The sequence below is a fragment of the Nyctereutes procyonoides genome, unplaced genomic scaffold (assembly GCF_905146905.1).
Source record: "Nyctereutes procyonoides isolate TBG_1078 unplaced genomic scaffold, NYPRO_anot_genome, whole genome shotgun sequence".
Taxonomy (NCBI): domain Eukaryota; kingdom Metazoa; phylum Chordata; class Mammalia; order Carnivora; family Canidae; genus Nyctereutes; species Nyctereutes procyonoides.
In genome coordinates, this window is record NW_026575042.1 from 10,082,131 (window position 1) to 10,098,228 (window position 16,098).

Genomic DNA, 16,098 nt, shown 5'->3' on the forward strand with positions numbered 1-16,098 from the left:
TTGCTAAGTAAATAAATCTTAAATATGCTCACTACACACCAAAAAAAAATGTGATTATATGAGATGATTGAGGTATTAACTAACCCTATTATGGTAATCCTTTCACAATATATGTGTATCAAATCATCATGTTATGCACCTTAAATTTATACTATATTGTGTCTTAATTATATCTCAATAAATCGGGCTGGGGGGAGACGTTGATTTTTCAAAAGCCATAAAATTAAAAAGCAAACAATAATTGGGAGGACATACTGCTTAAATATATGTTGGGCAAAGAATTACTTAGCCTCATAATGCTAATGGATAAAAAGGCAATGCACATAAGCAGGTAATTCACACACACACAAAAAAAAGTAGGGATCCCTGGGTGGCGCAGCGGTATGGCACCTGCCTTTGGCCCAGGGCGCGATCCTGGAGACCCGGGATCGAATCCCACGTCGGGCTCCCGGTGCACGGAGCCTGCTTCTCCCTCTGCCTGTGTCTCTGCCTCTCTCTCTCTCTCTCTCTCTCTCTCTCTCTCTCTCTCTGTGACTATCATAAATAAATAAAAAAAGTAAATGTCCAATATGCATGTGAAAAAAATATTTAACGTAAACTGCATTTCAACCATATTTAATTCAACATATAGCCTAGAACTTAGAGTATGGTTTGCACATTCATCTTTCCCGTTCAACAAATGTACAGTGAGACACTGGGAAGACAGCCATGAACGGGACAAAGTTCATTGTTTGTTTAGACGAGCGACAAAGATGCAAATTGACACGAGGAAATGTCACTTTGCCTAACCAATTGGATGATTAAAAGAACCATAACCAATGTTGGTAAGAGTTCAAGGAAAGAGGCAGTCTAATGCTCATAAAACAGTAGGAGCAAATGTTAGCGCCCTGGTAACTGGGTAACTCCTAGCAATCAAAGTGGGCATACCCTTTGATCCAGCAATTGCACTTTCCATCCTTTATCCTATGGAAAAACTGAACAAGTAGCACAGGGTATATCATTGCCATCCACCAAGCATTGCATTATTCTTGTAGGGAAACAATGACCTAAATGTCCAACAATAAGAGACTCTTGGGGAAATGGAGAGAATGAGGTCCAGAAAACAGATGAGGGCATCAGCAATGAAATAGCAGACAGATTTGGTCCAGATACAAGTAAGTGGGTAGATTTGATGTCGGGAAGTTGTAGAGGTTTTGTTTTATGTTTTGTATTCCACCCAGACACACCATCTGCTCTCTGACCTAGAAGGCAAGTCTGTCTTCTGAAGGTGAAGGAGTAGTGGAATTGAAGTTTTGAGATTGTAGAGAGGGTTTGAAATAGTTCTTGCATATTATGGGAAAGGAAACTATGTGGACAAATACAAAGGATCCCTGCACAGCAAGGAAGGCCTCCACAATAAGATCAGAGATCGTGTACATTTACCTGAGACATAAAGAGCCTGCAAAAGACTACAGCAACCTTGAACACAAATAAATGCAAAGTAAAAATCCACTCCATTTGAAGAAAAGGTCTGTTAGTAGCAGATATATCCATAAATCCACATCGTTCGACATAATTACACAGTACAGCTCAAGTGTCAATTCTAGGATTTACATTAGAATTCCTCATAACAGGAGCTTCTAGTTTAGCCATTAATTTGCAATGAAATTTGCAGATGAATCTCAAACCAAGTTTGGGAGTTGGAGAGAGCAGATAAAATGGAAATAAACTCTATCCACAATAGAAACCAAAAAATATGACATTAAAACTTAAGAAAACTGCAATTCTCCAGGAAACCTAGCAGTCTGATAGAAGAAAAGATAACGTAAAGGTGAATTCTTCCCAAAATTAAGGTGGAAGCCTAAAGTAAGTCAAATCAAAATCTGAACCAGGCATTTTTTAGCTTCTCAAAAGAAAGAAAATCTAATAGGAAAAAAGTCAAGAATAATTTAGAAACATTTACAAAAACTAAAATAGGAGTGAAGAGGACGCCCGTATTAAGATATTACAGTATGCTTTAAAGACACAGTAGTTAAAGTTGTGAGAGAGTGATACAAGATATAATATAATAGCCCAGAAGTACCTGGAATATATTAAAATTTAACTCATGAGTTATTTCATGATTCCCACCTACCTCTCACCCCTAGTTGAAAAAGAAACTTCTTAATAAATGGTGTTGGAACAAATATTCATAGATGTGTGCGGGCCAGACAGAACATACAGGAGACAATAAAGACGTGCCAGCATCCCTTGTGAGAGGTGGCTATACAAGCTCTGGAGAGTGAAATCCCTGTTCATTTGCCATTTATTCAACAAATAATTGTTGAACTATTCCAAGAGCTGCAATACAGCAGGGAAAAGAGAAAGAGTTACCTGCCTGGAAGACCTAGGAGACCTGGAAAGGTGTCAGGAGAGAAGTGACAAGGAGAACCTTTCATTCACCAAGATCATTCAGGCTCCAATGTGCCATCTCCTTTCCCAGCGAACGTGGAAGGTGGCTCCATGTCTCACTGGGCTTCTGAAGAAGTAAGCATGTTCCCAGGCAAACGCCAGTTACTACCAGCAGTGGGCAAACATTTCCTTTAAAAAATTTTTTTTTATTTATTTATTCATGAGAGACACAGAGAGAGAGGCAGAGACACAGGCAGAGGGAGAAGCAAGCTCCCTGTGGGGACCCGATGTGGGACTCGATCGATCCCTGGACCCCAGGATCATGACCTGAGCTGAAGGCAGACACTCAATCAGTATCGGGAACTGTTTCTCTGAGGAACAGCCAATCAGTATGCAAAAGCAAAAAATATTACCCCCTCTGCTGGGAAAGGAAGTCCTGCCTGCAGTACACCTACCAGGGCAGGTTTTGTCAAAGGTAACCACCCCCGCATCCCCCTCCTCTGTCATCCTCGCCCATCCAGAAGTGACTTTCACTAAGTGTCAGGTGGCTGACACCAAACAAGAAAATGACCTCAGGAAAACATATAGACCAGGGAGTTTAATTCTGGAATGAAACTACAAATAGCACATTTTCAAAAATTCATTTCTGTCATCACCATTAAGATAGGAAATCTTATTTCTTTCATAAATAGCCCTGACCATCAAAACCTGGATGACTTAACAACCTAAACATTCCTCTAATCTCTGTTGTGGTTCATATTGTCATTTTATTACATTTGTTCAAATGACACAATTCTGTGTCACCCTCTTTCATCAAGTCACTTCAGGGACAGGGGTCTGTTCATGGAGAATGTATTTCGATGGGTTGTAGAGGCATCGTCAGAAGTGCCTTATGTTTTATGAGAGCTGAAACATATTTGCATTGAATTTTTCTAGCAGATTTCTGTCAACTATTTAAAAGGACATATGGAGTTTCTTTTCTTTCCTTTGAAAAGGGAAAAAAATACATGAAATCAGGGCATTTGGACAAATTTCCTTGCTCTCTCTGGTAGTTTGATGGAAGCGTTTCATAAAGCCAAGACAGCATCTGTAATATGAGACAGAAAAGTAAGGAGGAGACAGTGAAGTCTGGGCCACACTTAGAGCAGATTTCCTTATAAACCACATCCCTTTTCACTGAGTGTCCTTGGTGGCTCAGTCCTAAGCAGGTTCAGTAGGACTCAAAACCAGAGTTCATCACTGGGGAGACCTCAAGCTCTATAGTGTGACTTGGTGGATGGTGTCGCCAAATCAAGGATCTCATTCAGATCAATGTCAACTGGTAGAAGCTGCGGAATGACCTGAGGGCTTCCCCATATGCGGCCCTTCTCTCGCTGACCTAGTGTTCACTGATCTGATTACTCAATACAATTCAATTCCACAATCACTTCCTACAAACCACTGGGTCCTAGGAATTATGTGTGGAGGAGATGGTGTGACAGGTGGGAAGGAGCGTGGGCTTTGAAGACCAAAGTCTCTGGGCTCAGATCCCAGCTCTGCATCTTCTTCACTGAGCCATAGTTTCTTCATCTCTAAAGAGGGAATTAAATCAACAACCATGTCAGGTTGTTGTGAGGGTTAAATGTAATAGAAGCCTGGAGTCCTAATGGCACCAGGTGGACTCACATTAGCTCTGAGTTGGCTGTCTTCTTTCTTCTTCTCTTCACTCCTAGAGAGGTCTTGGGAGCAACGGTCAGCAGGGGAGAAGGTGGGGCACCATGCGACTTTTATGTAACTTGAGCTCCTTGAGGGGCTTTTCTACACTGCATGAGAACCACTCCCTGGCGTTAAAATAGGTCCTTAGAAGAGCCCTGGGAAAGTTCTTCCTTGGGTTATCTGGGATGTCCGGCGGTCTCTCATTAGCCCCCTGAAGAACGTTCATTTGTCACAACGCTGAAAGGAGAATGGAGGGTGCCACATTTTTACCATATTCTCCTTTTTCCCAACTATGAAGGTTGCGTCTCCAGGAGACTTGATAGCAGAATGATAGATTCAAAAGAAAGACTACATGGATAACCTGGAGCTTATTCCATCCTGGCCATTGGTAATTATAGCCTCTTGGGTTGTCAGAAAGAGCTTTGAAATATTATATTTTCCCTTATTCCAAGAGTCCAGTGAACCCCTCTTGCTCTGCTGGCGTTGAAACCTTACTGGCATCGATTTGTGCCAGCTCACTGGGTTCACTAAGCTCACTCGGCTGGGATTACAGCCCATCCTGCTGTCTCCCTACCCACTCTGCAGCCACAGCATGCTCTCAGCTCTCTTTCCAGAAAACTACTCTTCATCCTTGGGCTCCCTGGCAGCTGCCCCACCCCAGGCCCCGGTGACCTTGAATTCCAGCTGCAGTAGCAGTTTCCAACACTTTTCTCTGCCTTGAATTCTCCCCAGCCCTAAATCTGTTCCTCCTCTGGAAGTCAGAACGGGCTTCCTAAAGCTTAAGCCTCTCGCTGGGCATGTGAGGAACCTAAGCTTCAAAATCGGGCAGATCTGGGTGCAGAGCCTCAGAGCAAACCCATCCCTGAGGCTCAGCTCCTCGTTTGTGAGATGTGATCATAGTACGTGCATCAGAGGGCCAAGAGAGTCAGGGAGGCAAGGCCAATAAAGTGCTTATCCCAGAGCCTGGCACCCAGGAGGTGCTCCGGAAATGCCAGCTCTTGAGAACAACAGCAGCAAGAGCCTTCGGTGGCACCTGATAGCTGGGAGCACAAAACTCAAACTCCTGAGGTTGGTGTTCAGGCCACTGCCTGGTCCCCATCTCCCTTCTCCAGTTTGTCATCCTCAGCAAATCCCAGGCTACAGTGCTGGTCTCCATGTCACCACACCTCCAAGACTGCTGTCCAGAGGATCCTCCTCATCTTCACTGTTCCTTACTTCTTTCTTGTGCTTTTGGACCAACCCCAAAGTCACGTACTGCTGGGGTCCCCTCAGATCTGCAGCCTATTGCTCACAGTGCAGGGTAGGGCCTCTCTTCTGCTACCTGCTCTTGGTCGTTATGACCCTCTCCCCTCTCTGCTCTCTGAGGACAGGGACTGTGGCTCACACCCCTACGTCCCCGGCAGGGCCCTGGCATAGAGTAGACTCTTCCAGAAGACTTGCATTAAATTAGTGATGATGGAAAATAGCAGGTGATGTTTGAGGGCCTGATTCGTTCAGTTTCCCAACTAGGCAATGACATCCCTTGTTTTTATTAAATATCAGTACACATGGTTCACTCTGCTCCCAGTCAAAGGGGAATACAGGGTCCAGTGTATGTGTGTGTGGGCCTGGTGGGGGGGGTGGGGGGACAGTCTGAGTGTCCATGTCAGATTGCCTGCTGCTGTTTCTTAGGACAGACCATTCTATGTTTAGATACTACATTCTCCTTTTTTGATGTCAAGTTACCCCTTCTTTATGAATTATGGTTGTGGTCGGCAATACTAGATCATAGTGCCTTTTTTTCTCTTTTTTAAAATATTCTGAGTTGGCAAGAAAAAAACTGGGAAATGAAGAGCAGCAAAGTTTAACTTTTTTCCATAAAGAACAGTAAGAAGCATTCTTCAAAACACCAGGTAGCTAAGGAAAGATGTTTCGAGAGCATGGTATATAATGGAAGCCATCTAAGTCACAGGGCCATTAGCAGTAACAGATACGCCTAGAGGCAGTGGGGGCAGGTGGGGGGGGCACTGTTCAGGAGGGGCCAACCCACACAGGCACTGTGTGGACACTTAACACATTCTGTCTGATTTAATTTCAAAAGCCCTTTGTGCTAGATGGTGTTCTCTCTTTCACTTCACAGCGGACGCTCAGAGAGGTTAAATCATTTACCCAAAGTGTCACAGACAGTGTAACCAGAATTTCCCAAGCCTCATGGTCTGGGGTGTGCAATGAGGAGGTCACATTAGCATCAGTGCTCAGAGGAAGCCACAAGACCACAGCACCCATACCCACTGTTTCCCTTCATCAGTTGTGAGAAGCTACAGAGGGTTTTCCCAAGTGTGCATTAACAGAACTCCTAGAGGGACCTGCTTGGGGCCTTCATGAATGTCTAGGGAGGACAGTGATGCCCCCAGAGGACAGGCCCTACTAGCGCGCTGCTGTCCACATGCCTTCTCACAGGGGGCTCTGGTGCAGCCACTTCAGAGCCAACTTATGACTTCCCTGTGCCCAAGCCCTTTTGCCCATATGGGCCCTTTCCTCTATAAAACACACTTACAGATCAGATTTCACAGCTGTGTTGGTATAAAGATTAATATATCAATATTATGTATTAAAACATGCTCCTGGACCTAAGAGTTCTTTTTTATCTTCCGATTTTAAAAGAGATTAAAACATTTTTATAGGCTCCTAAAGGAATGATGATCCATAGGACAGGAGGCCCTTGGCAAGACCCTGCCAGAGTAAGAGTCCCCTCACCACTGCCCACTCCTGTTTCAGGGATTGACCCATGGGCCTCAAAGCATACTACCTGCTTCTGTATCTCACAAAAACCCTAGTGCCGATGTCCCTTCAGCTTTTACCTGTTTAGCTTTTCTACTCTTGTTAATAGGCGACGGAACATTTCCCAAGGTAGGGCTAGAAAAATTGCTCTTCTGCCCCAGATACCTGCACACATCATTTAACCCTCAAAGCTCTTTTTCCCCCACATTGTATTAAATGAGATCATACCAAGACTCATATCAAGTCAAATTAGGCCTCTGTCACAGCTCTGTTCATCACACACAGCCAGACATGGGATCTGTTTTGTTCTACCTGAGTCAGGCAGACGCATGCCTGCGCCTGGGGGGAGCCAAGGCTGGGATCAGCCCTCTGGCATCCAAAGCATTCCCCCTCTGTGAAGCCAGGCATTTCACGTGCTCCTGCTGTTCACATGTTGGCAAGCTTGGGATATTCTGGTAAGGAGCATTCCTGTCTATTCCAGCTTGAAATGAGTCTGCATTTCTTTGGCCAACACAAAGCTTTGATATGAATGATGATGCCAGAGAAAAATCTCAGGAGACTTTGCAAGGATTGCTAATAAGCAAGTATACCTAGCATTTAGGATGGAAACTGTCTTTTCTTTAGAACTCTATAGACTCAGAATCTCCCCCTGGCAACACCTTGCATTCTACATGTCTTTGGGAAACTGTTTATAAGCAGGAGTAAATGGAAGAGGAGTGTGTTCTAGCAACATGTTTTATATGAAGAGGGAGTGCATGGGGACAGGATAGAGAAATCACTGATGCTGAAGCTGGAGAGGAGAGAGACAAAAAGTAAAGAAGTCTTCCCTCTCTCTGCAGTCTCTAGAGAGAAGAGGTTGCTACAGCTGGGGTTTGTGATTTGGGTGCAGCCCTGTTCTTCTGCAAGTCTACAAGTCTTGGGTCCCTTGAAATGGCCAGCATGGTGGGACCACAGCCTTGGAGTGGTACAAAACCTTCTGAAAGGTCTGCTTTGGCCCTGCCATTTCTTACAGGCAGGCAGGAAACATGAGTCTTTGTTGAGGTTGCTTATTTTGTTGCCTCTGGCGAATGATTGAGGAAACTGGAGTGCTCTTATCACTTTCTGTACCCTCAATGTGGACTGTTTGTGTCAGTCCCAGAGGTAGTGAAGCCAGAGTTAGGATTTGATGTTCCACGTGGGGCTGTGACACAGGCTGAACTCTAGAAGTGGACACTTGGGCTCTCAGCAGTGAGCATCAGTGGTAGGGAGACTGAGGCATGTGAGTGCATCAGAGCAAACAGAACCCATAGTAAATCAACCCCTTAAAGCCATGCTCCAGCTGCGCCAGGTCATGTTGGCGCACACCAAGCGTTTAGAAAGGGAATCGTGCGGATATCTGGCACTTAATGAAATTTGTCATTTAATTTGTATTTCTTTGATCACTAGAAGGTTGAATTTGTTACTACATGGCCATTTCAATCCCATCATCTGTGGAGCCCTTGGCCTTAAATGTCCTTGAGGCCAATTTTCCTGATCTGTTGTCGCCCTATGCTGTCTGCTAATGTCCACACTTTTACCTCTCCCTTTTTTGATCTCATGAAACCATCACATTGGATCCATCTTATAATTACTATCTGGAGTACCATCAGCTACCATAATAGCTATCTTTGGGCTCTCAAATTATGCTTGGTTTATGCCATTCAGCTCAGCTCTCTGGGGCTTTAAGCAGTAAAGCAGAAGGATCCTTTAGCTATTCACTTCTCCCACACACAGGGCTTCCTGCCAGCACCCCAATCCACACCAGCTTTTCATCTGAACAAAACCCTGTCCAGTGCTAAATATAGCTTTATTTAACATAATTGTGCAAGGTGCTTTCTACTTTTAAATCTAGACTGGGCAGGGAGCAGGACATTTACATAACAAGTCGGTGTCAGCCCTCTAACAAATCTTTTGATTTCCTTTATTGGATCAGTGAGTAAACTAAGGAACAGGGGGGTTTGAAGCCCTGCTCCTGTCATTCAGCTAATTAAACCTCAGGAATCTTCACTTCCAGTAGGTGCACTGTTCACTGCCATCCCCGTGTCCAAGCAGACAGCCCAGTCCTCGGTAGTGGGCAAGGAGCAAAGCCCTGATTCCCTGCAGAGGCTGGTGGATTCCAATGTGTAGTTCCCTTGGAGGGCTCACCGTCAGACTGGAGGGAATACTCCTGCCAACTGGCTCACCAGCCAAAGATCTTGTCCAGTTTTCATATACTTTTATATACTTTTTTTTTTTTTTTGCCACTTCCTCCAGATGGTGGCTAGTTAGCTTCTGAAGTGTTCCAGGGCTTTATCAAGATCAAAGACCTCCCAGGAGAAGCTGTGGTACTCTCCTCAGACCAGCTGCTGGGTATGCCACATTCTGACTTAGTGGCAAATGCAGATCCTTTCGGGGGCCAGGAAAGTATGTCCATATGTCAAGTGGCTGGGATAAGACTAAAGACATGCCGGGAGGCCAGGGACCTCATTCATTGTCCACTGCTTTATCCCAGCACCTGAAGAGGAATCTGCACACCATAGATTATCCCTATTAAAATATGTAGAATGAACAGTATGGGGATTGCAGAGAACTGGCAAATGCATGTTTCATGGAAGGCACTCTTGTCAAAAAAGCATGCCTCTGTGCAATATTTGGCTCCCAGCTTGCAACCTCTATGGTTGAATAAACAACCCTATTAGTGGATAGGATGGAATAATGACAGCCAAGCAACAGGGATGCCTGGCTTATCACTTTGATATGATGTGTTCAGTTGGAATCAGGACACACACAGTACCTGTTTAAGCACCTCGTAAATCCTTCCCATGAATAACCTTGACCCTTTAATAACCCTGTACTCATTGGAGATATGTAAATTTTCATACTTTCCTTTCTACTGTGCTGTGGTCTTTTTCTGAATCCTTTAGTCATATGTTTCTCTTTTCAAAAAAATGTACAAAGACACCTCTTTTACCAAAGAAGGGAAAGACTTTCTAAACACAAACTTACATACTAAGGATGACAAATCTGCTTTCATACATACATCACCTTTTCTAAAATGAACTTAAGCAAACAGTGGCAGTGTTTTGTGCCCAAATCCCTTTAAGCCCAATTCATCTTCACAGTCTGCCATAACAAGTCACAACATCCTGGACAGCAGGGGACAGCCCCTGCAATTTTCCCCTCTCATGAAAAGTTGACCCTGGCTGTTTCCAGGGACACCACCCTTATTCTGCTGGGTCTGTGTCACCATCCTTCCATCTCATTCTCCTGACATCCCAGACCCAATTGTTTGGGTTTATAGCAAAGTCCGTTGAACCAAAAGGAGTGTGACTCTTCGGTCAGTCAAGCAACTGTTGCGGAGTAGACAGGCCAGATGGGGAGCCCTCTGAGCACATGTGCCCTAACCCTACATAGGGTTGACAGACACAAGACCATATGTCTCTGCAAGGAAGCCCAGAGCCAGCTTCCAGACTGGATTCAGCCACTGATTTGTCACTTAAATACATTGATTCCTTAGGGAATTGGGAAAGGTATCAAAACATCCTCTAGCAAGATAAAACCTGCAGTAGAATCTACCTGGAAGAACAGACTTCACAAAATGAAGCCATAGCCATCATTAATCTTTTGGCCAAGATAGATATGAGTGAGAAAGGTATCTCCTAAGATACTAAAAGCATTACAATTCCAGATTATCTTGAAACATTTTACTGGTAAATGGTAAACACACATATACACATCCCTCGGTCGGCAATAGGCAATATTGGACTTCCAATTTACAAACCCTTTGATAGGATAAATAAACCTGATTCTAGATAGAAACCATTACTATCAAGAAACATTGAACTCCAACTTACTGCTTGGTGTTCTATGTTCTGATGAACTCAAAGATGCAGATAAATTTTTGTGGTTGCAGAGCCTCTCTCCATCAATGACCTTGGCCCAGAACTGGACTGATTGTAATTTTCAGCCCTGAATGTAAAAGTTTGTGTCAGTGAGGAATAAATTCAGCTGCAAATAACAGAAAATCTGGCCAATAGTGGCTTCAATGGTAGGGGACTATTTTTCTCATGTAACAAGATGTTCAGAGACAGGGGGTGACTCACAGTGGTTCAGCTGATCCACTGCTGTTGGGGCCAGGCTCTTTCAGTCTTCCTGAGCCACCTTACTCAGCATTTTGGTATTTGTCCTCACCCTTGTCACAACTATACACCTGTGATCAAGGCAGAAGCAAGTGGGGAAGGAGAACATCAGCTGGGTCTATTGACCTGGTTAGGGAAACAAAAGCTTTTCTAGAGGCCCCCTTGGCAGGCTTTCCTGTCAGGCTCACTGGTCACGACTGTGTCACATGACTGCCCCTGGCTGCAAGAGAGGAGGGAAATGGAGTATATTCCTGATCAGCCTCTATGGTAGAGCAGAACAAGGGGGAATGGACTTGAGAATAGGTGTGAATGAGCTAAACACACAGGGGCTACTGACACACTACAGGGAAACTCTTCCAAAACTCTCATTATACAGATGACAAAGCTGAGTTCCAGAATATAAAGTAATTTGGTCAAGATCCCATCGCTAAATGAAGCTAGAGCCAGATCTAGAGCCCAGGTCTCTTAGCACCCAGTCCAGAAAGCTCCCTACTGGACTGCACCATGGGTGTAGTTTGACAGAGTCTGTGACTGAAGCTCTGTTGAGGAAGTAAATACCATCTAGAAAATGAGGTGTGGGTATAAAACCACCAATAGTGTGCTAAAGATGTAGTAGCCTCTACTTGAGGTCTCCTTCTTCCCTCCTGAGAAATCAAATGATTCAGTGTGAGTCACAGAAGCTAGACCACGTCAAATCAGGCCTCCTCCAGGTGCCCTCCTGCTGTGCAGACTTTTTTAGCTTCTTGTTCCTTTGGCACATCGATGTTTGTGTGTGTTATAATGGGATCAGTCTCATGATGAGCACCATGATGACGTAGAATTTCCATGTCATTGTTAATGTGCTGTTCTTGTCTTCTGTCCCCTTCTGTTATTGAACCAAACAGAAGTATTCTGCTGTTTCTCTCTGCAACATCTCCACAGAAGTCCTAAAAGTCATCAATGCCACTGAGGAACTGATAGCAGAGTCCGCGGGGCCCTGGGAGTTCCCACCTGTCCCTCCTGACAGAGAGAAGGGGACGTTTCCTCTTGGGACAGACCAAGTGAGGCTGGATGAGCAGCTGACTTCCCTGGAAGAAAATGTAAGATTTTATTACCTGTGGATGTTTCCCTATCTAAGGCAAACATGTGCAAAAAAGAAACTGATGAAGGTGTAACCCATCACAAACCATGCAAGGACACATACACACCACCACCACAGCAAATACATTCTCAGGGAGGGTCTCAGGCTGGGTTCCTCAGAAGCAGACCTTGAAGTGAGGGTTTGTGTGCAAGCGATTTCTTAGGGAAGTGCTCCCCCAGGGAGGCCAGTGAGAGACAGGGGGAAGGGAAGAAGTCAAGCAAAGGTATGGTCTTAGACAAAGAGTAGTTTTGACAGATCCTGCAGGAAACCCTGGGGTATCAATTGCACCTGATTCCTCCGACCTGAAGCAAAGGAACTGGCCTTTTCTACAGCCAGCAGGCACTTCATTCTCTATGCAACCTGGTCTAGAGTAGCCTGAGGCAGTCTTCTGCATAGCTGAGCTGTTGGGAACAAAAGCAAGCTAAAGCTTCGAGCCTGGGGGGATGTCTAAACTGTAAGGGGACCTCAGGGGATCCAGGTGGAGCACTAACAGTGCCACAACAGGGAAAGGGGGTGTCTGCCCATCAAACTTAGGTCACAAGTGGTCTGTCCTGCTCATAGACCTATATGCTGGTAGTGGATTTTTCTAGCCAAGTTTGAGAGGAGAGAAAGGAGGTAACAGATTCTCACATACAAATACCCACATTCATTGAGTATTTTAATAAATTCCCAATGAGAACTTTCTGACGCTGAGAACACCACTGCAGACACAGAGACTGGGACATTAGCCACTCGGGCTGCAGTCACCATCACCAATTGCCATAGGCCTGCCCATGAAACTGATATTGAATCAAGTGATTCCATCCTTTCAGATCCAGCAGAATCAACCCTGATTTTGGGGTGCAGTTCTCAGACATCAGGAACTGTTCATAAAGGCAACTTTTGCAAAAAGTTGAAACAACAACAAAGCAAAACAACTCAAGGTTTAAAAAAATATGCCAATAGTTGCTTTATCTTAAAAGTTAAACACTGGCTCCCTCGGAATTCCCATAAAACCTAAATAGAGGTCTGACTGTCCCTTACGTCACTTTACTTCCCTTTCTGTCTATTCATCTATCTGTCCCCATTAGATCAGCACCACTGACATTTTGGTTTCAATAAATCTTTGTTGTGTGGGGTGTCCTGTGTGGTGTAGAATGTTCAGCAGTATCCCTGGCCTCTACCCACAAGATGCCAGTGGCATCAAAATATGACAGTCAAAATGTCTCCAGATGTTGTCAAATATTGGAAGAGGAGATGCAGGGAGGCTGTAGCACAGGTTGGCGGTCATCCCCAGATTAGGAATCCTATGTATAAATCCCTGCAGAGCACGGTCTTTCTTTCACATCAGTAGTCCCGGCCCTTTCCCAGAGCTTGACACAGAGGTGCTCGAAGAATGTTTACCTGATAATATGATTCAGATGATTGAAGTCCTTTTTTATAGGAAGAAATGTTTTACTGCTAATGTGGAGGGTCTCTGTTAAGTATGTCCATACTACAGTTCTTTCAGTGCTGATAGCCCTAAAATGGCCTTCATCTTGGACACGCAGAATTGAAAAAGTTAAAGTCAAGATATGGTTCACCAGGAAAGGGGTGTTTTTTTGTTTTACCAAGTATTGTATTTTAAAAAGCAATATACAATGCATTAGATATTCAGATTTACATGACAACCGTGGGTTCTCGTGGCATACGTAAAGCAAAGACAGTGTACCTTTCTTTCCTCCAAGGGGCATGTTGAAAAATGCAATGGCTTTGTGGGAGTTTTCATTTTGTCAGATCCTTTTCATATATACTTTCTTTCCTTGGGTTCCTTAACATTTTCAGGTCAAAACACATGCCTTTACCCACTGATGTGAGCTGTCCATAACCTCACATTGACCTGCTACAAAGGCAGGGGTTTCTGGGGGTGGCGGGTATCTGTAGTTCCCTGCACCTGTGTCTGGCCCTCGGCGATGCCTCGCCTGTTCCCTAAGAGTTAACTGCTTCTTCCCCCTCCTCCCTTCCCCCTTCCAGCTTTTCACATTGCCTTAGAAGAAACTCCATCTCTATTCCTTTGAATTCTATTGGTTTTGAGTTAGAGAAGGGACAACTCTTCTCTTTATCTCTTCAGAGATAAAGATCACAGAGCCCTGGGCTGGTTTTGCTCTGCGGTTTCCAGGATGGAATTCAGCTGAGCAGCAGAAGGGTGGAGCTGATTCCTAAACTGGCCTCTGGGTGCAGCTGATTTAATTAAACCCTGGCTTTATGTCCATCTGTGTTCAAAAGAGCGCTCCCTCTTTCTCCACTGTTTGCTCCTTTGTGCTGAGGAACCGGGGCCTGTCAGAAATAGAAATAGAAACGGAGATGCTTATTCTCACCTTCTGAACATTGGCTACCACAGACCAGGACTCGGAGATGAAAGAGAACATTTGCTTGAGAATGTTTCATCTTTAAAAAACACTCTAAAGGTTTCAGAGCTACCTGAGATAACACAGAATGTCATTCGTATGTCAAGTCTCCTGTTTTCACAAACTGCCTTGTTAACCACTTAATTAGAGTAGGGCTTTGGGGACTTCAGAATCCCCAGATTTTCAGCTCTCCCTGAAAGCTGTGAGGCACAGGGATCCATTGTACCTGTAGGGGCCTGGATGGGAAAGACGAGTTTCAGGAAGGGACTTCTCTCCAGGGATAGGTTCAGAGAGTAGCAGTTGGGGTGGTGTTGGGGAAACACTCACCACCCCCCAGGCAGTATAGTCCATGGAAAGCTGGTGCCTGGAGGAGCGCTCCCTAGTGGGAGCTGTCCCCATGAAGCCCACATGGGTAGAGGACAGGGAAAGGAAGACAGACTTCTTTGTCCTCCTGCCTTTGGTCTCCTGCTGGTGTCTCCCATTCATTGGCCAAACCCATCCCAGCCAGCCAGGAAGCCTGGGTGATGAGGTTCATACAGGACAGCCTCACAGAAAACAGAGTGGGACAAAGAAGAATGGAAGATGGATCTAGGGGTCAACAACAACTGGCATGACCATTCTCAGACCTGTGGTGTGAGTAGTGGGGACCCACAAAGGCCACCTTGTGGATTTATGCAGAGTTATAAGTGGGAGAGATGAGCCACCTCCCAGCTCCCTCACCCTTCCTCTCCACCTGCTAAGGACCTGCCCATTCTCTTCACTGTTAAATGATCAACAGCCTGGGGCACCCCATAATTCCCAGCACAGAGACAGTGGAAGGACAGTCCCAACTTCCCTTTTGCACTGACCTATAACTTTTGACAACACCAAGTCCCACTGTGTCTACAGTAGCAGCAGACACAGTAGAACTGCCCCATAAGGGAGCCCAGCTCTGCCACAGAATCCGGGAGCAGGCAGGGGATGTTGGACCTTCTCCTGAAGGCTCTTGGGCACCATCCATGGCACAGGAGAGGACATTGCCCTGGCACTTGTAGAGATGCTACTGGCTACTTAGGTGGGCCTCTGCCTTCAAGAGCAAACCAAGAAATGCTATCAGTTACTGTCTAGATGTAGTCCTCTAGAATGTGATTCATGGAAAGCACGTCCGACAAGACACTAGAAGTTCAAATCCGTTTCAGCAACCTGTATAGTCTTTCTAGGAAAATTGAGATACATATTAGCACATTAAAGACTCTGCGAAAAAAAAAAATAAAGACTCTGCGAATTCCTGCAGTGAAGAAAACTGTTTAATTCTCTTTACCCTAGAGGCTTTGGCGACAAAGTCCTTCCATAACAAAACACCCATTCTTGTCCCTTGAACCACTTTGAGGAAGGTGTGTTGAACCAGGAGCCATGCCATGGGGTCATGAGCAGCAGTGGCTAGAACTTGGAGAAGTCATAGCCATGGCTCTCACTAAAAGCGGGCCTTTATTCAGCCAGCAATTCCAACTTACTGGTTTTCAAATAGGTTATTTTTTTTTCAAATAGGTTATTTTTTAAAACTAGAATCACATTTCCATTATTATAGCATCTTAACTTGTGTTATTGCACCCCCAGCCACAGAACCAATGTCATGTTGATCTATAACCACAATAACTCTAGTACCTTCAGG

The 16,098-nt window shown here is 44.8% G+C and overlaps 1 protein-coding gene across 3 annotated transcripts in view; it reads left to right on the forward strand.

Annotated features, from left to right (window-relative positions):
- MYRIP (myosin VIIA and Rab interacting protein) overlaps positions 1–16,098 on the forward strand; it is a 365,531-nt gene that overhangs the window by 332,430 nt on the left and 17,003 nt on the right. For all 3 annotated transcript variants that reach the window (XM_055321757.1, XM_055321756.1, XM_055321758.1), the window contains one exon: positions 11,846–12,040. In XM_055321757.1, coding sequence (XP_055177732.1) covers positions 11,846–12,040 — 195 coding nt within the window. The remainder of the gene's footprint in view (positions 1–11,845; positions 12,041–16,098) is intronic.